General features: G+C 46.7%; 1 protein-coding gene across 2 annotated transcripts in view; it reads left to right on the top strand.

Moving 5' to 3' along the window:
- ATP1A1 (ATPase Na+/K+ transporting subunit alpha 1) overlaps window positions 1-23,454 on the top strand; it is a 32,832-nt gene extending 9,378 nt beyond the window's left edge. For both annotated transcript variants that reach the window (NM_001009360.1, XM_027968332.3), the window contains 22 exon segments: window positions 2,004-2,108; window positions 2,712-2,771; window positions 5,483-5,686; window positions 6,311-6,424; window positions 6,808-6,942; window positions 7,052-7,169; window positions 7,629-7,897; window positions 8,429-8,627; window positions 8,879-8,988; window positions 10,895-11,029; window positions 11,707-11,899; window positions 14,093-14,268; window positions 15,263-15,399; window positions 16,652-16,802; window positions 17,377-17,545; window positions 17,660-17,814; window positions 18,182-18,305; window positions 19,586-19,731; window positions 19,857-19,987; window positions 20,476-20,577; window positions 22,649-22,740; window positions 23,091-23,454. In NM_001009360.1, coding sequence (NP_001009360.1) covers window positions 2,004-2,108; window positions 2,712-2,771; window positions 5,483-5,686; window positions 6,311-6,424; window positions 6,808-6,942; window positions 7,052-7,169; window positions 7,629-7,897; window positions 8,429-8,627; window positions 8,879-8,988; window positions 10,895-11,029; window positions 11,707-11,899; window positions 14,093-14,268; window positions 15,263-15,399; window positions 16,652-16,802; window positions 17,377-17,545; window positions 17,660-17,814; window positions 18,182-18,305; window positions 19,586-19,731; window positions 19,857-19,987; window positions 20,476-20,577; window positions 22,649-22,740; window positions 23,091-23,119 — 3,054 coding nt within the window. In that variant the 3' untranslated portion in view covers window positions 23,120-23,454.
- The last annotated feature ends 317 nt before the right edge of the window (window positions 23,455-23,771 follow it).

Raw genomic sequence — 23,771 nt, forward strand, 5'->3', positions numbered from 1 at the left:
AGTCTTTGAGAGCTCCCTAGTCAATGTGTTTAACGTTTCAGTGTTGTGTTTCTTCATTAAAAATACGAAGGCAATCCAGTGGTCTGCGGTGAGGAGGGCGGAGGGGGTGGCCTTTTTTTTTTTTGGTTTGTGTTGTCTTGTTTGCTTCCAGTGTGTGTAATGATATTCCATTTTACCTCTGGCACCAGGGCTCTACCAGAGAGGCGCTCGCCAGTGTGGTTGCTCCATAGTGGAGAGAATGTTGAGAATGTTGACTATCTTTAGCTCTCCTTCATTCTTAACAGATAAGATACAGAAAGCTAAAGGACACTCTGAAAAAATTAATCTGCAGGGAACACTGTAAATGTAACCACACAAGTTGAGCAGTGTGAATACTGTACATGTCCTTATGTCTCGGTAGCACAAACTTGAAGTTACAGTCTCTTTAGAGTCTTAAGAGGGGATTTTTCAGATTCAACTCGGACAAGTCATTTCCAAGTGTTAGACAAGAACCCAGTTTCGGGCCCTGGAAGGGATCCGCCTTCCTGCAACTAAGTGATTATAGTATTTATTTGCAACCATATCTGCTATAAGATATTTATTTGTTTCGATTTTTTTTAATTTTCAACACAGTATCATTTTAATCTAGACAGTGTTTCTACTTACTGCCTTAGTACCTGGTGTACTCCTGAAAATTAGAAATGAATAAGGGAGAGCCGTGAATGAACAGAAATTGCACCACAGAGCACCCATTGTAAGAAAATTGCTAAGATTGCCTTTCTTTTCCCTTCTTAAGAGATGGTGGTGGTTGCAAGCAGATTGTGGGCTGGGGGCCTCTGGAGTGGGGGGGGTCTCTTCTGCTCTGGGGACCGCCCTTAGGAGCACTAAGTTCCGGCCTTGTATAGCTGAGCGCAGGCATTTTCAACAGGAGGTGGGGGAGTGGAACAATCTAAATTTAAACTATGGAATCAACGTTTTCTCTAAAAATTGTTCCAGTTTTCAAGAGGCGTAGGTGGATCCTGTGAATTGTGTGATAATGCACATGCTTCTCCTATATCCTGCCTCTGTCAAAACATTTCCAGGGACTTTTCATTTGGGGGCTTTATTCTCAGGCTGTAGATTAGGGTGGGGAGTCCCTTTTTTGGTTTTCACTTAAAGAATTTGAAAGACTCTTGGGCTGACTTCTTTTTTTAAATAAGGTAAAAAAGTTCGTACTCTTAGGCAAGCCCTAAAGGTATTATATTTAAAGTTGGTATGTAATGACTTCTTTGCAAAGATAAGAATTAAACATGATAATCAAGTCATTAGCATTTAGGTGTGTATCATTTAGTCCTCTCAAACATCTAAGGGAATGGGCACCATTATCTCTGTGCTAGGGAAGAGAATAGTGCAATTTCAGAATCAGTGATTTGCCCAAGGACACACGGATGTTAAGTGGTGGAGCCCAGGATTTGATGTCTGATTCAGAGTACAAGAAGAAGGAAATGGCAACCCACTCCAGTGTTCTTGCCTGGAGAATCCCATGGACGGAGGAGCTTGGTGGGCTACAGTCCACGGGTCGCAAGGAGTTGGACACGACTGCGCGACTTCACTTTCAGAGTACAAGTGCATGAGTATAGTGTATTATACTCTAAGTTAGTGATGTGAAGATAGTTTCATCTTTCAGTGGGGAGGATGAAGGGCCATGGTATGGAAATGTTGACAGCACAACCTTCTCCCCCGCCCCCCGCCCCCCACCCCAGACGGAAGCAACTGGGAGGGCCATTCTGAGTCCTGACAAGGCCTTCCCACTGGTCTTAGCCCTAGGGTGCAGATGACCTGTCTTGAGCTAGAGATGGCAGTATTCTGGATCATACTGGATTGTTGTTGAGTATGCCTCATCAGCACATATATTTCCATGGATATTAGCCCAATGACTCTTCAAGATGCTTGCCTAAAACTGCTGAAAATCCTTTCTCCACAACCTTGAATTTTGAGATGCTGTTCCTAATTCACAATCACACCTTTCCCTCGTTCCTCTATAGGTTGGACGTGATAAATATGAACCGGCTGCTGTTTCAGAGCATGGCGACAAAAAAAAGGCCAAGAAAGAGAGGGATATGGACGAGCTGAAGAAAGAAGTTTCTATGGTAAGTACCAGCAGGAAGGGTGCTTTCTGTTCTTAAGTATGAATTGTATCTTATATCCTTGAGTGTGTGGTGCCCCTCCCCCCAGCCATTCTTCAATCAGATTTGCTTCATTTTCAAAGTAAAGAGATTATAGCAGTCCTACAAATGTTACTGAATCGTAGAGGTTGGTAGGGAAATTTTTCATTGTAAAAGCTGTCAGCGGGTTGGACAAGTTATTCAATACTCTGTATTCAGTATTCAATACTCAATATTCAACCAAAGGTCCACAGAGGAGCGGTTGATATCATGGGCCTTTGCTTCTGTGTTTCTGAATCATACTGAATGTAGGGAACTTCCAGCCTCTTCAGGCGGTGGAGGCCTCCACGGATGCAACCTGTCTAGAATTTGCCTGGTCAGGCTGTGAAGGCCCCCATCATACAGCTTGAGCCATTCTCTGTTGAAGACCACTCAGTAGGAGCTGTGTGGTCACTAAGCCATTGGCAATGGTGAGAGTATATATACTAACTTGTGTTCTGAGCCTAATGATAGTGAGGGATGACACTGATGGTTTTTTAATTATTTTTTTTAGTGATAAAATGTTTAATTCTTTTTGTTTTCCCTTAGGATGATCATAAACTTAGCCTTGATGAACTTCATCGCAAATATGGAACAGACTTGAACCGAGTATGTTGTAATTTTTATTTGTTTGCATAGAGTTCTGCTCTTTCCCATCACATTTTCCCCTGGTATCACAGGCCTAACCTTAGCGACTCCGGAATAGTGATAGTCACCATCCATATCATGTCTGCTGTGTGACATGCACAGAGCTTGGGCTCTTATGTGCTGTTTTACTGTTTTGTTTCCCCTGAAACTTTTTTAAAATAGTCATTATTTTCCCCATCTTATAGCAAGTGACAAGCAACAAGTAGGAGCTCCAGGATTTGAAACCAAACAGATCCAAGGTCATGCTTACCACCTGACCTTGTGGGCACAGATGTTCCGTTTATTCTTTGACATTGTTAAATTGAGTCGAAAATTTCAACTAGTTGAATCTTGAACAATTCAGATTTTTGTATTTTTATCAGCTAGCTCATGGTAGTAGGTCAGAACCTTGGTTTATTCTGTCATTTATTAGGAACTTTTTTTTACGCAGTTCAAAGAAACTTCAGTAAAGTATGTACCTTATACCCTTGTTATCTAGTGGATTTTGATATTAACTTTGCCACAAACAATATAAAAGTAAAATCGGGGCGGGGGGAGTTTGTTCTTTTCTGGACAGTCACTAATTAGTCTGAGGAATGACTTGAGTGCCAGCTACGATGGAGCTGTTTTTTCAGTAAGTTACCAACAAGCTCTGAGAAGTTTGGGGCCTTAGGCTCTGAGAGGAGGCCTGGCACTAAGACCCAGCAGGCAGTTGTTCTCTGAGCACCTCATGTGGGTTATCTCACTGAAGTTTACTCTAGGTTCCTATGACGTGTGTTCTCTGCAACCTAGGTCACTTACTCAAATGCTGTGGGGCTGCTGTCTTGTCAAATGGGGTTAATGAAAGGGTTGGGTAAAGGTTGTGGTGAGAATTAAAGTTAACTGGAAGTACTGGATTCAGTGCCCAATATGCAGAGACAGCTCAGATGGCTGGTGTCGGTGGTGGTCATTCTGTCCAGGGATTGTGTCGTGAACTTGAGGCAGAGGAAGGTCCTGAAATAAGTCCCTGTGGACCCTGTAGGTGTTCTTGTCCCTTTCCCCATATTCCCTCCTTGATTCTGATATTAAAGATAACTTGAGAACAAAATATATACACATGCCTCAGGCACACATGTTTCTTATGTCTTTTGTGAAAGTAACCACGTTTTCCCCTCCTGGTGGGAGCCGTGTGTCTCTCACCTGCTGTCAGTGCATCTTGGATTTAAGGCCATTAGGAGACAGCAGGGCCTCAGTGGGCTCTTCTTCAGTTCAGTTCAGTCGCTCAGTCGTGTCCGACTCTTTGCGACCCCATGAATCGCAGCACGCCAGGCCTCCCTGTCCATCACCAACTCCCAGAGTTCACTCAGATTTACATCCATCGAGTCCGTGATGCCATCCAGCCATCTCATCCTCGGTCGTCCCCTTCTCCTCTTGCCCCCAATCCCTCCCAGCATCAGAGTCTCTTCCAATGAGTCAACTCTTCGCATGAGATGGCCAAAGTACTGGAGCTTCAGCTTTAGCATCATTCCTTCCAAAGAAATCCCAGGGCTGATCTTCAGAATGGACTGGTTGGATCTCCTTGCAGTCCAAGGGACTCTCAAGAGTCTTGTCCAACACCACAGGTCAAAAGCATCAATTCTTTTGTGCTCAGCCTTCTTCACAGTCCAACTTTCACATCCATACATGACCACAGGAAAAACCATAGCCTTGATTAGACGGACCTTAGTCGGCAAAGTAATGTCTCTACTTTTGAATATACTGTCTACGTTGGTCATAACTTTCCTTCCAAGGAGTAAGCACCTTTTAATTTCATGGCTGCAGTCACCATCTGCAGTCATTCTGGAGCCCCCCAAAATAAAGTCTGACACTGTTTCCACTGTTTCCCATCTATTTCCCATGAAGTGATGGGACCAGATGCCATGATCTTTGTTTTCTGAGTGTTGAGCTTTAAGCCACCTTTTTCGGTCTCCTCTTTCACTTTCTTCCAGTGAATACTTTTTTTTTTTTTTAAATATTTTATTTGTTGATTTTTTGGCCATCCCAGATGGCTCATAGGATCTTAGTTCCCTAACCAGGGATCAAATCTTGGCCCTTGGCAGTGAAAGCCCATGTCTTAATCACTGGACCACCAGAGAAGGCCCCCAGTGAATACTTCTCAACTGATGGGTGTCCTGGGGTTATTAGCTTCAGATATTACACGTGTGACCCCCTTCCCCACCAGACAGGTGTTTTAATTGCCATCCAAGGAATAAAGTTCTATACTGAAATTTGGCAGTTAACCAAGTAACAGGATGGATTCTGACAGATTTTTTTTCCTCCTTTGATATTAATAGTGTTTTTTTCTTTTTCCACTTCCTTGACAGATTCAATACACAGGAAACTCTTGGAAAATGGAATCAGTTAGTTAAGGTGGATATCTTTTTGGTAAATGCAGTTTGGCGTGAATTCCTTCTGTAAAACTCAGAAGAGACCATACCAGATTCCAATCTGTCCATGGATCAATTTTAAAAGTATTTCAGTCTGAGTGTTGTAGGTTTCTCAGGACATTTGGGCTCTTGTTTGCCTGAACCATAGGGTGATCATCAGGATTGTGTAGCTTCTGCATTGGCCTGGGACATTTAGTTTCTCTCTGCTTCCTTCTCAGCTGTCAGGTAGCTGTGTTAGCTTGTGAGCTCTGAAGCGCTTGGTCTTACTTATATCCCTCTGTTTCTCAGGGCTTAACAACTGCTCGAGCTGCTGAGATCCTAGCCAGAGATGGACCCAATGCCCTCACGCCCCCTCCCACAACCCCTGAATGGGTCAAGTTCTGTCGACAGCTGTTTGGGGGGTTCTCAATGTTACTGTGGATTGGAGCAGTTCTTTGCTTCCTGGCCTATGGCATCCAAGCTGCTACAGAAGAGGAACCTCAAAATGATAATGTGAGTACCATAGTTCCTAGTGTGGATTGTTAGGTATGCGTAAATATCTGCCATCTATTTATTTTCAGTCGCTACGGGTTACTTGATGGTTTTACACTCTGGGGAAAGTAACATCAGCGTCGATTGCCTTCAGGGCCCATACGTCTTCCTTCTTCACTTCAGGTTCTCTCTCTGTCTCCTGCCCTGTGTTGAGATGTTCCTCCAAGCTGGGCATCTACCCTGCACGCTGCTGCCCTGAACGGGCAGCTCTGCTCAGACCCTGTGCAGGTCCTGTTGCCACTTGGTGGAGGGCATAGTTTTTAACATTGGAACATTACATGCATCCAGAAATGTTTGGTAGCCATTCTTCAAGTCACAAGTTGTCTTGAAAATACGTTTAACAAAGCAGGAGAAACTGATTCATCTGGAACACTTCCCCAAGCTAGTGACCAGTATCAGTGTGACTCCATTTCTGACTTTCTTGGACACTGTCTCTGGGAAGAAGCATGAAGGCATGAGTTTTGTATTTCTGAGGCCTTGATCTCTCTCTCTTTTTAAGTGTTTTTTATTCAGCCTAAAGTTAACTGACTGTTCCCAGTCCTTTACCGAGAGCTCTGCCGCCCTAACTCGTCTGTTCTGTTCTAGCTGTACCTTGGTGTGGTGCTGTCTGCCGTCGTCATCATAACCGGGTGTTTCTCCTACTATCAAGAAGCTAAAAGCTCCAAGATCATGGAGTCCTTCAAAAACATGGTTCCTCAGGTACCTGCTGCTTTTTGTCCTTCCCCGTCAGGTAACTTGACAGCACCAAGAGTGTGAACCAGTGTGAGCTTAAGGCCTTCCGAGTATTCAGTGGCTCCACCAGAGAGAGAGGGATACCTCCCCTGACCCAAGACCACATCTGTTTTTCTTATACCCCGGAAAGTGAGTGTCTCCCCTCTGAGCGTACCACACAGTGGCAGCATGAAGACTGCCTCTTAGGTAACCTGAGCAAGCTTTCCTTAACTTGGTATAAATAAAAAGCTAAATCTTGGTTGTAATGCAGATAGTTGAGATTACAGATGGTTTTGTAATTTTGATACTACCTTCCCGGTGGTATCCATTTTTACTTGATGGAATGGTGTAAACGTCTCCCCTTCCAAAAGCAAGCTCTCGTGATTCGAAATGGTGAAAAAATGAGCATAAATGCGGAAGAAGTTGTCGTCGGAGACCTGGTGGAAGTGAAAGGAGGGGATCGAATTCCTGCTGATCTCAGGATCATTTCCGCGAATGGCTGCAAGGTAGGTTTAAACAGCCTCCGTGCTTGGGGCAGAGGGAATGGAGTGGTCCCGCAGCCCCAGAGAAGGCTCGTGTTGCTCATGTGACATGTTTGACTTTATTCACGGGCAGGTGGATAACTCCTCACTCACGGGAGAATCAGAGCCACAGACCAGGTCTCCGGATTTCACCAATGAAAATCCTCTAGAGACACGGAACATTGCCTTTTTTTCAACCAACTGTGTTGAAGGTAGGACCATTTTGAAGCACTCTTCAGCACAGCGTGGCATTTATCTTGGGCTTTAATGACAATCACCAAAAAAAATAACCCCGCGGCTACAATTTCTCTTTGTTTTATGGGTCCCCATTTTTGACCGCTTCAGTCAAACATGGCAGAAGCAGTTGGCATGCTGGCAGGAAGACACAGTAAACCTCGTGGCTGCTTTTCCCCTGTTCCCTGTGCCTCACATGTCCCTCTTGTGTTGGCAACGCTAAGCTCAAGTAAGGTTTGGAGCTCTGGTCCTGCTAATGGAGTGAAATCCCTTTGCCAGAGTCCATATAGTTTAAAACAAACAGCATATACCACCAAAGACGTGGCTCTTAAAATTATGGGGGTTTCTTCTCTTTTTTCAACCCTGGTGTGTAGTTGTGCAGATTCTGCAGCTTCCCTGATAACATCGGGTACAATTTCCCGTACTCTTTTTTTAAGGCACTGCACGTGGCATTGTTGTGTACACCGGGGATCGAACCGTGATGGGCAGAATTGCCACCCTGGCTTCTGGGCTGGAAGGGGGCCAGACTCCCATCGCTGCGGAAATTGAACATTTTATCCACATCATCACGGGTGTGGCTGTGTTCCTGGGCGTGTCTTTCTTCATCCTTTCTCTGATCCTTGAGTACACCTGGTTGGAGGCTGTCATCTTCCTCATCGGCATCATTGTAGCCAATGTGCCAGAGGGTTTGCTGGCCACCGTCACGGTAAGAGGCTGGGGAAAGGTGATGCTTGCCCACTCGGAAGGCCTGCCTCAGTGTGAGGTTCATCCACTACCCTCTCCTAGGGGGCTGCCGACTTGGTTTTTTGGTTTTTTTTTCTCGCATGTGTTTATATGTGGGTTTTCTTCGGACCCAGCTGGGTAGGGTTAAACAGTGAGAAGACCTCAGCACATTGTTATGTGGAAGATAGTAACCCAGAAGCATACTTTTTTTTTCCCCCTTGAGTTATCACATGATCCAGAACAGTGTAGCCCAGAAAGGAGAAGGACTTAGGGCTAAGTGGGAAAAGCAGAATATGGTAAATCCTGACTGTTTTCACTTTGCTTAGTAGCCTTTTTGGAGGGGGTGGAAGGAGCCCCATATACGCGTGACCGTTATTATTTCTTCTGACTTCAGAGAAAGGTTAGAGAGATTTAGTTTTAAGAAAGACTTCTCTGGGGGCAGGGGTAGCCAGAGTTCCTACAGAATGGCTGCCTGGCCATTTGAAGTATTAATAATCTCTTCCCAATGCTTTAGGTGTGCCTGACCCTGACTGCCAAGCGCATGGCCAGGAAGAACTGCTTAGTGAAGAACCTGGAGGCTGTGGAGACCTTGGGATCCACGTCCACCATCTGCTCAGACAAAACTGGAACTCTGACCCAGAACCGAATGACAGTGGCCCACATGTGGTTCGACAACCAAATCCATGAGGCGGACACGACAGAGAATCAGAGCGGTGAGGCCGGCCCGCCCCCACAGCTCAGCCTCCCCTGCCTGAAGTTTATCATTTGGTAGAACGTCCTGGGTTTTCGACGTTTCTGGTTTGGGGATTTCGTTTTGGTTTTTTGCATGTCAATTCAAGCATGGTTGGAAAAATGCCTGAAACCTGACTAGTTTATGGGGAAAGGAGGTGTGCCATTTCACATCTTTATGGGACTTCAGGACAAAGCTAAGCACTTTCTTCTTATCTCTTTTTGCCTCTACCAGGTGTTTCATTTGACAAGACTTCGGCCACCTGGCTCGCTCTGTCCAGAATTGCAGGTCTTTGTAACAGGGCCGTGTTTCAGGCTAACCAGGATAACCTGCCTATCCTGAAGGTATGCTCAGCAGCTCTGTTAAGATTGCCTTCAGGTTGTGCACAGGCCACACCGGAACCACCGCCTGAAGGTTCGCTTTAAAAAGCACGTGACCTTTGGGTATTGTAAAATCGTTGTCTATTGTAAGACACTTGGAATGGTATGTAACTCTTTGCTGTGTGTAACCTGAGTTGTATTGCCTGTAGATCCCCAAGTACTTACAGTACCCTGTGGTCCATAAAGATCAGTAAAGGGGGAATGTATGGGAAAAACTGACTAAAGTGAGAGTGGGGGGCAGGCCGTCCACCTAACTTGTAAAACCCAGCTTGACTCCTCTTGAGTTTATATCCTAATCACCTCACCTAGTGGACAGCGAGGGCTACTTTTGTGACCCGATAATCGTATTTGCAAATTATGATACAGCAGATTCCAGCCAATCCCTTAAGCCATTTATTTTCTTAAAATAGCTCAGCTATTTCTCTTATCTTATTTGTTCTTAGCTTGCTTACTAATGATGCAAAAATAAGCTAATTAAGCTCAGCCTCCTGGAATTCACATGAAATTTGCAATGACTAAGATATTACGGTGTGACCCAGTAAAGACTCGGTCCCAGAAAGGTCATGAGCTATACAAGGCCCTTGAGGCCGAGAGGAGCTACATGGAGCCCCTTGGGGTGGCTCACTCTCCCCGAAGCTGCCTGTGGTGGATCTGGGTAGAAACTGTGTTGTCCAAGAGAATATGGCTCAGATGGAACGGAGATGACCTCTGTTTTGAGGATGGGGCTCCTTTATTCTTTAAAGGAGTTTCTTGGCATTGAATCGATGTTGATTTGGGGATGTTGGCTCATCTTGGGATAAAGCTTGAGATGGCCTGCTTCTTCGTTTTCTTTACCTCAAAGTGGAACTTTCTAGGCTTTGAGCATGAGGACTCATAAATATCCAACCTTTTTTCATTTCAAAGTTCCAGAAAGGTAGCATGAGCTACTGTTTCTAAGTTATTTCAGGGGTCTGGGGCCATGTTATGTTAATGACATTATCAAAAAAAAAGAGGGACCTACAACCCTATTCTGCTTTGATAATTGCCTTTTATTAAAGTGATCCTACTTCCTGCTTCTTACAAAACCTGGCCACATTTCTTATTAAAAAGAACTCCCATATCTATAAGGGAGCATTCATTTGCCCATCTGCACGTGTGGTCTGGTGTGCCACAGTTGTAAAATACTCTTCTGTGTGGAAGTTGAGTATAGCCGAAAGTGCTTTTTAGTGTGTCAAAATGTGCCACAGTGTATAGCGCACAAAATGCGTGATATGTGAAGTGTGGGCTTCAACTAAAACGGGAGCTGATGACATTAGTGTTGGAACTAATAATAACTTTCAGTTCGCATCATTCAGGCCCAGATAATCCTGCACAATTAAATTATGTTTGGAGCGTAAAGTCCTGCTTAGTCTTTGACACAGACCATTTGCCCTCCATCCTGAGAACCCAGGGCGTTTTCTTCTTAAATTGCAGGGCGGTGAAGGGGACTATAACTATTTACATTCTCACTCTGTATTTTCTGATTCATAACTAGAAATAGGTGGTTGGGAATAATACTGTCTTTGAGACTTCTCAGCAGGCCCAGGGAAGCTTAAAAAAAAAAAAAAGGCTGGAGTGGGTTGGAAGAGTGTCATGCCTCCCCCAGGGCTCAGTGACACCTTGCACCAGTTTGGGTAGGGTGACGAGGGCAGGCCAGGAAGAGTTTGGAATTTGAGAATAAAGGACTGTGATGGGTGGTCACACCCCAGAATGGTGCTCTTCCTCGCCCACCTCCACTCTTCTGTCAGATGGGAAGACAGTCCAGGCTTTCTCCTGGGTTTCGGTAGTGTAGTGCTGATGTGCTACAGGGCGAAGCGCTTTCAGGGTGACTAATGGAGACATCTGTTCACAGCGGGCTGTAGCAGGTGATGCATCAGAGTCTGCGCTTCTGAAGTGCATTGAGGTGTGCTGCGGTTCTGTGAAGGAGATGAGAGAGAGATATGCCAAGATCGTCGAGATCCCGTTCAACTCCACCAACAAGTACCAGGTCTGAGGATCTGGGGCCTCATTGCTAGGGGGCACAGAAAGGAAGGACATAGGCTAGAAAAAGATCCCTCCACCCTTTTGGAATTTTCCAGGTTTAAATGCTTTCTAAAAACAAATTAGTCACACTCTTTATGAGTGCTTGAATTTGACATCTGTGTCCGTGTAGAAAATTCTAATTTATTTGAACATTAGTAGGATAAATGGAGCCTCTTCTTTCTAGCGTGTTGTCCAGGCCCTTTGGAGTTCTCCTTTGTGGGCTGGAGTGGGTGTGGGGATGGGGGAGAGGGCTGGGCAGGGCTGCAGGTGCGCATGAGTCTGCCAGTCCCTGTTTGGATTTTCTTTGGGAAAATTGTGTACATGAACATGTGTCAGGGATGCATGAGCACCTTGCCACACTCATTTCCTTTGTAGCATTCAAAGTGTGCTACAGGGTGTAATACACTAAATTCAGAAATAAGGGATCTTGTATCTTTCAGAACAATTATTAGGAACTTACCTAGTGCTCCACTGGTTAGGATGTACTTTCACTGCCAAGGGTCTGGGTTCAATCCCTAGTCAGGGACTAAGATCCCACAAGCCACATGTCACAGCCACAGGAAAAAAAAAGCAAAACAAAACTCCCTCCCTGGGCTGTCAGGCCCAGCTGTCTAACGTTTGCATGCTTACCATTCTTTACAGTTATCCATCCACAAGAATGCCAATGCAGGTGAGCCCCGGCACCTACTGGTGATGAAAGGTGCTCCGGAGAGGATCCTGGATCGCTGCAGCTCCATCCTCATCCATGGCAAGGAGCAGCCCCTGGACGAGGAGCTGAAGGACGCCTTTCAGAATGCCTACCTGGAGCTGGGTGGCCTGGGAGAACGTGTGCTGGGTACGCTGACTGTCTGGGAAACAATTGCAAGTCACCGCGTTAACCTCTGCTTCTCGTTAACTTCCCTTTATTTGCCCCCTTTGTTTTGAAAACCATAAACACGGCAGACACCGGGCAACAAAATCCTGCCGGTTTGCCTCTGATTCTGACTTAGACCTTTGGTCTCAAGCTGGTCAGTTCTGTTTGCTCAGAAAAGGAGGGGAAGAGAGTTGTTGTCTGGCTTTTGCTGCTATGTCCGTGATCTGTAGGCTTCATGAAATGAAAATTCATTCATTCCTAGGGTATCTAGAATAAAGCCGCTTCCCGGCTGCCACAGAATGGCTGTGAATTTACCTGGGCACTTGTGTTACCAGCTCCCAGATTAGGTGAATGGTGAACTTGGAGCCTCAGATGCCACCTGTTCTGTGTCAGCCACTGCGGACAAGAAGCACGTTCACCCAGTGTGTCATAGGGAAAGTAGCATCTGTCATCTTTTGTACAGATAAAAAAATGAATGTAATTCCTCTGTTCTCCTTAGTTGAGTAACTTAGATAGAACTGATTACCTGGTCCCCATACTCTTGTTCTTACCTGCTCTTCAGTCTAACTTGAGGTATCTTAGGTCTCTATTCAACTGAAAGGTCATTCTTAAGTGTGGGTTTGTTTTTTTTTTTCTGTTTCTGCACCTCCACCACCCCACAGTAGAAGCAGTCTCTCCTATGAGTCCACAAAGCACCTGATATAACTTTAAAGGACGTTGTAACCTCCACACAACATCGAAAGAAATGTCTTGAGTATCACAATTCTTGTATTAACAACAGTACTAGATGATGAACCCCTTGGGCAGAGTGTGTCTGATCTGCATTTATCCTGGAAGCTTGGCCTCTTTCTTCTACACAGCTGCTCAGCAGTGTATGTTTTGGTTAGATGAACAGTGAGTAGACCCATGGCCTTGGTTTTTTTATCCAGAGAGGAGAGGAGAGACAAGTAATCACATCATGTGCCAAAGTCCAAGTAAATGAGGGGGCGGGTCTCAGTTCACTTCCATTCAATTGCTCAGTCATGTCTGACTCTGCGACCCCATGGACTGCAGCACTCTAGGCTTCCCTGCCCATCACCAACTCCTGGAGCTTGCTCTAACTCCTGTCCATCGAGTCGGTCATGCCATCCAACCATTTCATCCTCTGTCGTCCCCTTCTCCTCCCGCCTTCAGTCTTTCCCAGCATCAGGCTCTTCCAGTGAGTCAGTTCTTCACATCAGGTGGCCAAAGTATTGGAGCTTCAGCTTCAGCGTCAGTTCTTCCAATGAATATTTAGCACTGATTTCCTTTCAGATGGACTGGTTGGCTCTCCTTGCTGTCCAGGGGACTCTCAAGAGTCTTGTCCAGCACCACAGTTCAAAAGCATCAATTCTTTGGCACTCAGCCTTCTTTATAGTCCAGCTCTCACATCTGTGCATGATGGAAAAATCATAGCTTTGACTATATGGACCTTTGTCAGTAAAGTAATGTCTGTGCTTTTTAATATGCTGTGTAGGTTTGTCATAGCTTTTCTTCCAAGGAGCAAGGCTCTTTTAATTTCATGGCTGCAGTCACCATCTGCAGTGATTTTGGAGCCCCCAAAATAAAGTCTGTCACTGTTTCCATTGTTTCCCCATCTATTTGTCATGAAGTAGTGGGACTGGATGCCATGATCTTAGTTTTTGAATGTTGAGTTTTAAGTCACCTTTTCCACTTTCCTCTTTCACACTCATCAAGAGGCTCCTTAGTTCCTCTTCGCTTTCTGCCATAAGGGCGGTGCCATCTGTGTATCTGAGGTTATTGATATTTCTCCCAACAATCTTAATTCCAGTTTGTGCTTCATCCAGCCCGGCATTTCTCACAATGTACTCTGCGTATAAGTTAAATAAGCAGGTTGACAATATACAACCTTGACCTACTCCTTTCCCAATTTGGGACTGAAACCATGGTGCTCAGACTCCCATTTCTCCACATTAAACAGAGCCTCATCCTCTGAGGCTTGGTAATGGATTCTGTCTGTATAGCGTGGTTTCCAAGGACTCCGTATCATTCATAAATGTTCAGTGAAACTCATTTGGTTATAAAAGTAGAATTTTAAAAAAGCTTTCCAAACTAACAAACTGCTGCACAACAAGCTGGTATCCTGCAGCTTCCTCTATCACCGGAAGTCCTCACAGACTCCCTGCCCTCCTGCAGGTTTCTGCCACTTGATGCTGCCAGATGAGCAGTTTCCTGAAGGCTTCCAGTTTGACACCGACGATGTGAACTTCCCTGTTGATAATCTCTGCTTCGTGGGGCTCATCTCCATGATTGACCCACCACGGGCTGCTGTCCCAGATGCTGTGGGCAAATGCCGAAGTGCTGGAATCAAGGTACTGCCCCCACCCCACCGTGGCATCACCTCTTAGCAGTTCTGGGCACCCTCCTTAGTGCCCCTCAGGGTCCATGTGATCGCTGGTGTTTCTCACCTGGAGGATCGATTTTTCATCTCCAAAGCTTTTTAGTTACCCCGGAGAAAGCCAAATGGTATTAAAATGTCGGTGTAAGCCCCAGATGAGGGATCAAAAAGTTAAAAAAAAAAAAAAAAAAACCTTTAAGAGAAATGTAACTGAGCAAATTAAAAAGTGCTGAAGACTTGGTAAGGTTTTAAATTTTGAAATATTTGCCTTATTCTAAATTAGTACTCATCATGCAGTGAATGCCTGTCTTGTGTTTTCAGATAGTTGTTTTGAAGGGAATGTCTGGTGTATATACTCTGTCTTAAGTTGCAGAGTGTTCAGGTGCGCCGATTCAGTGTGGGTTGTACAGTCTGCAGTGTTACCGGCCGTTTGGCTTATTTCCAACTTCTCATTCTCATGAGTAATACTGCTCTGAAAAGCTTTGTAAAAACTCATCTCCTACCACTTTGATTATATTCTTAATGTAATCGTAGGGTCAAAAAGAACAGCAACTGATTTGAATTCTTGTTACTTATTGCTTTCCCTCCGAATTGGGCCAGTTTCAGGATGCTGACCAGCAATGTGTGGGCCCTATTACGCACCAGCATGAGATTTTCATCCTTTTTTGTTGTTGTTGGGTTTAGTGAATTTGAGTATCTTTGTTTGATGGTGTAAAAAGAAAAAGATAGCTGTTTATCCTGTGTGATTGTGTGCCAAGATAAAATCTGGGTTTTGCTTGGTGTCTTCTGTGAACTTGTGTTTGTGTTTTGGGCTAGTTCGTGTTTATCAGTTTTCTATTTGCGTTTCTTTCCCTTTGATGTTGCAGGCTGAGTCATCCGTGATATTTATTCCTGCCCACTTGTAAGACTTCTCAAGGTCATTTGCTTGGCAGCTGCATTCAGCAGATTGTCCTCTTTTTTTGCCACAGGTCATCATGGTCACCGGAGACCATCCCATCACTGCCAAAGCCATTGCCAAAGGCGTGGGCATCATCTCAGAAGGGAATGAGACTGTAGAAGACATTGCTGCCCGCCTCAACATCCCAGTGAGCCAGGTGAATCCCAGGTAAGGCGGGAAGGTCAGCACTGCTGCCTTGAATGTGCAGATGCTGGTGGTTGGGCATCTTCAGCTTGGTTCTACATGGTTTCCTTCTAGGGTTACTCTGGGTAGGGAGGCCCCTTCAGTGGCAGAAAGCAGCCTTGTTCCCAGGGAGAGTTTTCTTCCTTTTTTTTTTTTTTAATTTAATTGGAGGTTAATTACTTGACAATATTGAGGTGGTTTTTGCCATACATTCACGTGAATCAGCCATGGGTGTACATGTGTTCCCCATCCTGACCCTCCTTCTCACCTCCCGCCCCATCCCATCCCATCCCTCAGGGTCATCCCAGTGCACCAGCCCTGAACACCCCAGGGAGGGTTTTCAATAAAGCAATCATTGTAAGCAACACTTAGATGGTGCTTACTGTTCTAAGCATTTGCTACAGAAACCCACAGAGGTTGGTAGTGCTCCCAGCTTGCAGAGCAGGGAAGCTGAGGCCGAGTCTCGCAGTACACTCAGCAGTCAGGCTTCTGAGTTCATGCTGTTCCCCTCTCTCCTTACTGCCCAGCACCTAGCACCTTGTCATTTTCAGGTCCACACTAACAAAATGGGCAAAGCACTACGACTCAAGCCAGAAAGGCGAATTTTGGCAATAAAGTGAAATAGATGACTTGAGACAAATTAGATTTGCTTTTTTAATGTTTTGTTAAGGCTTAGCGCCACCCCCACCGAAGCCTACTTTGGCCTACTTTGGGTTTGGTCTTTCGTCAGCTCTTCCAGTGTCTAAAAGTTAGTTATGTTGTTTTGATGCATCCTGTAAACATGGGGTAAGGAATGTGAGAGACAGGCCTGCCTCATGGTGGTCGTGAATCTTGAATGAGATAATATACATGAGTATGCTTTATAACCTGTAAAACACTGCACAGGTAATACCTTTTACTTAATGGGACAGTTCCCCCTGGCTTTATGGTGTTATGCTTCCCTGGTGGCTCAGATGGTAAAGAATCCACCTGCAATGCCAGAGACCTGGGTTCAATCCCCAGGTCGGGAAGATCCCCTGGAGGAGGAAATGGCAATCCACTCCAGTATTCTTGCCTAGAGAATCCCATGGACAGAGGAGCCTGATGGGCTACAGCCTCTGGGGTCACAGAGAGTCGGATATGACTGAGCAAGCAACACAACTCTGCGTAGTGAGATAACTTTTGTTCTCAGTGAAGAAGGGACAGACAGGTGACCTTTATTTGTGGTTTTTTTTTTTTTTTTTGGTCCTGATCGTAGGGATGCCAGGGCCTGCGTGGTGCATGGAAGTGATCTGAAGGACATGACTCCCGAGCAACTGGATGACATTTTGAAGTACCACACGGAGATTGTGTTCGCCAGGACCTCTCCGCAGCAGAAGCTCATCATTGTGGAAGGCTGCCAGAGACAGGTCGGCACACAGCTGGGGCGGGCTCTTTCAGACGCTGCTGGCCTCAGTGTAGACAAAAAGCAAGGCAACAGTGCTGGAAACCTGAGCCAGCTAGCGCCTCTCTGTCTCAGTACACATGGGCCAGTAAGAAGCTCCAGGCGTAGAGGATGGTGACTGGATCATGGTTTAGCCAAGACACATACTCTGCTGTACTAGTCTTTGCTGTGGCCCAGAGTCGGAGCTTCAGCACTCAGCACCAGAGGAGCAGTGCAGGGTCCTGATGTCCACACGGGGGATGTGAATGCCCAGGGGGTCATCCCATACCTCGGAGAGACCTGGGGGTGATGTACCTAGAGGAGGTGGGGCTTTCCTGAGTGACACTCACCCGAGTCACGGCTTCATGTAGACCTTGTGAACAAGGTGGGGGTGTCTCCTGGATCCTGCTGTGTGGTATTAGCTGTGTGCGTTCCTGGCTGCGATAGTTCTAAGTCTAGATGAGTCTCAGTGGGAAAGGAGCAGTGTCTGTAATGAGAAGCAAATAGAGGCTGCACCGCACTCATGCCCAGCCACGCAATTCCACTGCTTTTCCTGGCAGGGTGCCATTGTGGCTGTAACTGGAGACGGTGTCAATGACTCCCCGGCTTTGAAGAAGGCAGACATTGGGGTTGCCATGGGGATTGCAGGCTCAGACGTGTCTAAGCAAGCTGCTGACATGATCCTCCTAGATGACAACTTTGCTTCAATTGTGACTGGAGTAGAGGAAGGTGAGAGTGCTGCATGAAACCTGGCCCAGATGCTGCTGAGCAGTAGCCATTTCTGTGTGTGATTTCCGGTCCTTTTCATTAAGCTCTACAGTCAAAACAATCTTGTTTTCACAGGTCGTCTGATCTTTGATAACTTGAAGAAATCCATTGCTTATACCCTCACCAGTAACATTCCTGAGATTACCCCCTTCCTGATATTTATTATTGCAAACATTCCACTCCCCCTGGGGACCGTCACCATCCTCTGCATAGACTTGGGAACAGACATGGTGAGTGACTGGCGCACCTTACACACGTCACAGTGCTCAGGTGTGGCATTAGCACTCACTGTGCTCTCTGGGTCCCCGTGGCCAGCATTTTGGAATGTCACTACCGAGAATTTTTTGGCCTGTGTGTGGCAGCCTCAGCATCAAAGATTCAGTGTTAAATCATTCTTTAAGACAGCTGTCAATACCTATTTATCAGATAGGAATCTTCCCTTTTGTATCATTTTGCCCTTTTTTTTTTTTTAAAAAAAGGGGGGACTTGTAATATCTTGTTATGAAAAACTTTTTTTAAGGGAGAGCAAGAATTTGAGAACAAAAGGGTCACAGCATGAGCTTGCCGGTATCTGATGACTTCTCGCCCTTCCTTCAGGTCCCTGCTATCTCCCTGGCTTATGAGCAAGCTGAGAGCGACATCATGAAGAGACAGCCCAGAAACCCCCAGACAGACAAACTCGTGAACGAGCGGCTGATCAGCATGGCCTACGGACAGATTGGTGAGCTGGCAGATTTCGAGTATCTGTAGGGGTGGTGTCCGCCTCAGACAGGGTTCTGAGGCTTCAGAAGTTGGGTAACTTCCAAATCTAAGATGAGCCAGGATCCTAGGGTAAGGCTGGGGATTTTTTTTAGATTGCCTTCCATGTGAGAAGACATCTTTTGCCATCTTCCCAGAAACCTTAGTTCTTTAGATTGGGCAGTTGTAACTGAGCTCATCTGCTTTAGAACAGAGAAACACCCCTGCTCATAGAGCCTTTTGAATGCCAGGCACTGCTCCTAAGAGCTGCAGTATTCACTCAAAGGCAGCTTTTCTGGGGAAATAAAGTACTACCACTGATTGGACTCAGCAAACTCTTCACTCTGCACCCAATGGAGTCTGGAGGTTTGGCTGACTGGTCACCATCACACGGCAACTCTGCACCCTCCCTCTTCTCACCCCCAGTGCTTGATTTCTGTTCCACTCATGGAGCAGAACCAGCTAACAGGTAGTCTAGATGGTGGACAGTGAAAATGCCCTTGATCCTAAACACTGCCTTTAGCAGAACTTCATAAAGCCACCAGCAGCAACTTGTTCTTCTGGGCTAATTGCATCACTGTGAACACTTGGGTAAAAATGAGACAAATCAAGTATGTTATGGAAATATGGCAAAGATTGATTTAACCATTTCTGACAACAAAGTAATTGGCTGATGGCTGCTGTTGCTGCTGCTAAGTCACTTCAGTCGTGTCCAACTCTGTGTGACCCCATAGATGGCAGCCCACCAGGCTCCCCCATCCCTGGGATTCTCCAGGCAAGAACACTGGAGTGGGTTGCCATTCCTTCTCCAATGCATGAAAGTGAAAAGTGATGGCTAGAAAGGCCTAATTTTGAAGTAGGAAAATGGTCCAGAGTATAGGATGAAATCCCACCCCAAAGAGTTGATCCCAGAGAGAAGGATCCTGGAATTGGGGAAGTGGAGGATCAGGTCAGAAAGTGCCACATTCATGATTTCCACAGTGGCTGGCAAAAAGGCCATGGGTAAAAATTTTGAGAGATAGGACAGGAGTCATAATGTTTTTTCAGGAATTTAAAAATGGGGATGTGGATTTTTACCCCTGAGGGTCATGTCCTGATAGAAGCAGATGACCAAAGAACAGAGGTGGGTGTTTTAAGAACAAGGGCCGGGTCCCTCTTTTAAGCTCTAATAAGTGACTCACAGTGGAACAGGTGTGGGTGAAGAGTGTGCCTGCAGATGCCTTGTACCAGGCCCTGGCACCCAAGTTCTTTTCAACTTCTCAGGTATGATCCAGGCCCTGGGGGGCTTCTTCACTTACTTTGTGATCATGGCTGAGAACGGCTTCCTCCCTAATCACCTGCTGGGCATCCGAGTGACCTGGGATGACCGTTGGATCAACGACGTGGAGGACAGCTATGGGCAGCAGTGGGTGAGTGAGGGCTCTCCGCCTGCCAGTGCCAGACATAGCTCCTGTAGCACCAGAGGGCAGGGTCTCACGGGCTCTGGACACATGGGCCAAGAGCCAGGCTCATCGGCCTGCCTTGTGCGTTTCAGACCTATGAACAGAGGAAGATCGTGGAATTCACCTGCCACACGGCCTTCTTTGTCAGCATCGTGGTGGTGCAGTGGGCTGACTTGGTCATCTGCAAGACCAGGAGGAATTCCGTCTTCCAGCAGGGGATGAAGTGAGTAGGCCATAGTTGGGGGTCTTAACTCAAAGACGGGTGTGGTGATGGATGTCTAAGCCCTGTACTAAATAAAAAGCCCAGCATCTGACACATTGGACAGAAGTTCTAGAATCTTCTTTGGGGAGCTAATTCACGAAGCAAAATATCATTTTCTAGGTTTTTTCATCTGACCTCAGGTTCCTAAGTACAAATACATAAAGACCTAAGAAGACATCAACCTGCCATGTAAAACATAGTAGGGATTCCCCTGGCACTCCAGTGGTTAAGATTTCACCTCCCAATTCAGGGGACGTGGGTTCGAACCCTGGTCAGGGAGCTACATGCCTCAGGGCAAAAAAGACCAAAACATGAAGCAGAAGCAATATTGTAACAAATTCAATAAAGGCTTTAAAAGTGGTTCACATTAAAAATAATAATAATAATAAACGTTAGGAGATATACTTTTATTTGTAGTTTTTTAACCTCTCGCCCCTCCTTGTTTTTAGGAACAAGATCTTAATATTTGGCCTCTTCGAAGAGACAGCCCTTGCTGCTTTCCTTTCCTACTGCCCTGGAATGGGTGTTGCCCTGAGGATGTATCCCCTCAAGTAAGTCCCTCTTCTTTTAGGTCCAAAAAGTTGGAAATAACCAGCATGGCTTGTTCCTCCCATGGCACGTTAGTAGCTGTCTTTTTTCAGAGCTGTCGGCTGATAGGTATAAGAATTCCGCTGGACTGGGAAACGAAGGCTGACTCAGTGATGCAGACCAGGAATCGGCGTTGCTAGGGCCACCCAGGCTCTGACGCTTGGGCTTGCTCACCAGCCAGCTGAGCTGAGCGCCAAAGCCTGGTTGTCTTGAGGCCAGCGGGGGACAACCTCAGCTGTGAAGTTGGGGTCTCAAGTCCAAATCTTGGTTTGCTCACCCAGTGAGTGATGGGCATCACATCGCAAGCCCCTCATCTCTGGGGCCTTGACTCCTCTGCTCTCAGAAGAGGATGGTGGAGCCGCAAATCTGAGGTCTTCATAGTCGAGGCCTGGTAGTGTCAGGAGACCATGCATAGGTAGAGATTCAGAGGAAGCCAGCCACTTGTCTTTGGTCAGAACCCGACTGGCCTTGAACATGGTGAATGACAACACCTTTGAGAGATTGAATTTTCACATGCAGAATTTGCCACAAACTCCCAAGAGTGTTTTGAAGGATTGCGTGTGTTTGTGGTATCTGCCGACTGGTTCAGGTTAGGCAGCTGCATCCTCATTAGAATATGCTAAGCCACAGAAAGCGGGACTTGTGATCTGAACATCAGTCTCCCATCCTTGTTCTAACCCATCTGGACTCTCTCCCAAGTAGCCTGTTGCCCTCAGCACTGCTCCCTGTTCTCATCCCAGAAGTAACCAGACCTCGTGGGTTCCCTGTCTTCCTGTCGGCGGGGTAAGGGTAGGCTGGCATCCAGGGTCTCGTTACTGTGCCAGACGGTCTTCCTAGCCTTGGACCCATCCAGGCTTGCTTTAGGTGAATTGAGCACTCCTCCTCTGCCTTCATATTTGGGAGGCTGTTCCCTTCCCACTCATCAGCCCTGACCGTTCTTCCAGGTTGCTTCCCTTGGGGCTTGTCCCCCTGTGCTCTTGGCTTCCTGGGCCCGTGCAGCTGCACCCCTCCTTTGCCATTGTTGTCACTGTGCACGCCTTAGATTATAATCTTCAAAGCAAGGACCACCGTGTCTTTTTTTTGGCTTTGTATTCCCAGCCCCCTGCACAGAGTTTGCACACGACAGGGGCAAACCTTGCCCAAGCTAAATTCTATCATCTTGGGCCATTGTTTTAAGAGGAGGCTAAGAGGATCAGAGCTCTCTAAAAAGGCCAAAATGAGAAGTCTCAAAACAAACTGATGCCTCTGAGCATCTTTTACTGTGACTTGCGAGAGAACTTGTATGGACTTACGTGGAAGGTGGCTTAGTTACAAAGGTCCCCAAGTCAAGCGAAGTTGTCTTTTAGCAGCTGTGGAGGACACACCGGACAGGAAGAGGGGGAGATGCCAGAGCTCTGCCCTGGGACAGCCTTCCTCCTGTGGTTGCCCTGGGAAGTTGGGAGTCATAGTGTCAACCTCCTCTAGAGGCTGCCCAGGGTGCCTGTCTCCAGGCTGGGGACTGTGGTAGTAGCCCCTGGGTCCCCAAAGGCCTCAGATCTCTGCTAGGATTCAGCTGCTTACTCCCCAGGTCTGGGACTCCGCACACTCCTGACTCTCCTAAACTCTACTGTCAGAGACCAGATTCAGGGGATGATTAAACCAGTCATGACCCACACTGGCAGTTCTTTTATCTTCAAATGCCAGGACATGAGACAGACGTACTTGAGTTTCTTAAATATTTTAGCAAAGGAAAAGAGGAAATATCCTGTTGGCTCTGGAATTGTCAACAACAAAAAAGCTCACCTACAGTACCAGCCGGTTCTCATGGAAACCCAGGTGAAGGAGGCAGTCTGCTTTCTGCTGCGCCTCTAGGCTCTGAGCGTCCGGGAAGTGGGGTGTTGTTAGAGTTCTGTGTGAGTGCTCAGCAGTTACCCGGCACTGTGCCTGGCTTTTCCCTTGGGGCTGATGTGTTTCGCTGTCCCTTTGCTGACGTGCCGTCTCTGCCTGCCTTTGAGTGGTGTCCACATGTAAATTGCTGCCTGGTTCTGCTTCCAGACCTACCTGGTGGTTCTGTGCCTTCCCCTACTCGCTTCTCATCTTCGTGTATGACGAAGTCCGGAAGCTCATCATCAGGCGACGCCCTGGCGGTGAGTACAGGCATTTTCAGTTAGGAGTGGGGCTGGGGAGGGCTGCCTAGTTCTGGCTTTTGCTCTGTTTCTTTCGAAGTGTCTGGGCTCCTCCACAATCAGCCTGATTGGCTAAGTCCACGGGACGCTAACTAACTCCAGTCACAGCCCATCCTCAGAATGGAGATCTCAACTGAGGTTTCAAAATTGACCAAATACAACCTGAATAGGATGTGGTAGAAACGTGGCCCAGAAGTCTAAACCGTCTTTCTAACTAAAACATTACGCTTAAAAACACATGCAGTTGAGGGCCCCGTCAGCTGCTCCCCGAGGCTCACAGTCACTCCCCTCTGTCTCTCTGCTCCCCGCAGGCTGGGTGGAGAAGGAGACCTACTACTAGCCCCTCCTGCACGCCGCGGAGCATCGCGCCGCAAGCTCTGCACCCACCACCCACCCCCTCTCTGTGTACTTCAGTCTTGGAATTCAGAATTCCACCCTGGTAGGAAAGCACCGAAGCATGTGGGGAAGCGAGACGTCCCGGAATGAAGCATGTAGCTCTCTGGGGGGGGTGGGGGTGGGGGGGAGGGTTGCCCGAGAAACATCTGTCTGTGGAAACAACCGTGGGGAAGGTTTTTATGTGCCTTTTTGTTTTTGTAAAATGGAAAACTCGGAATGTATGAAAGAAATACATTTTATATTCGGATTTTTACAAATAAAGATGGCTATTATAATGGAGTCCGCCTCACAGCCCTCATCAGTTCTGTGGTCCAGATGTCCGCGCAAGATTGATCTGGAGCGGTGCTTCCCGGCGCATGCGTCCCTGGCTGGCAGCCTCATCAGCATCACCTGGGGACTGGTTAGCACAGCCAAGCCACGGCCATGGAGCGAGACGCTAGCCAGCAATCTGTTCAATAAGTCTCCAGGTGATGCTGACTCACATTCAAGTTTCAGAACCACAGGCTGAGGGAAACTTCCTGCCCTTTTGTAGTCTGAGGAGACAAGCTCACCGGAACGGGTTTCCCCATGGACTATACTGCAGGGGGTATGGCTGA

The sequence above is a fragment of the Ovis aries genome, chromosome 1 (genome assembly GCF_016772045.2).
Source record: "Ovis aries strain OAR_USU_Benz2616 breed Rambouillet chromosome 1, ARS-UI_Ramb_v3.0, whole genome shotgun sequence".
In the NCBI taxonomy this organism is placed as follows: Eukaryota; Metazoa; Chordata; class Mammalia; order Artiodactyla; family Bovidae; genus Ovis; species Ovis aries.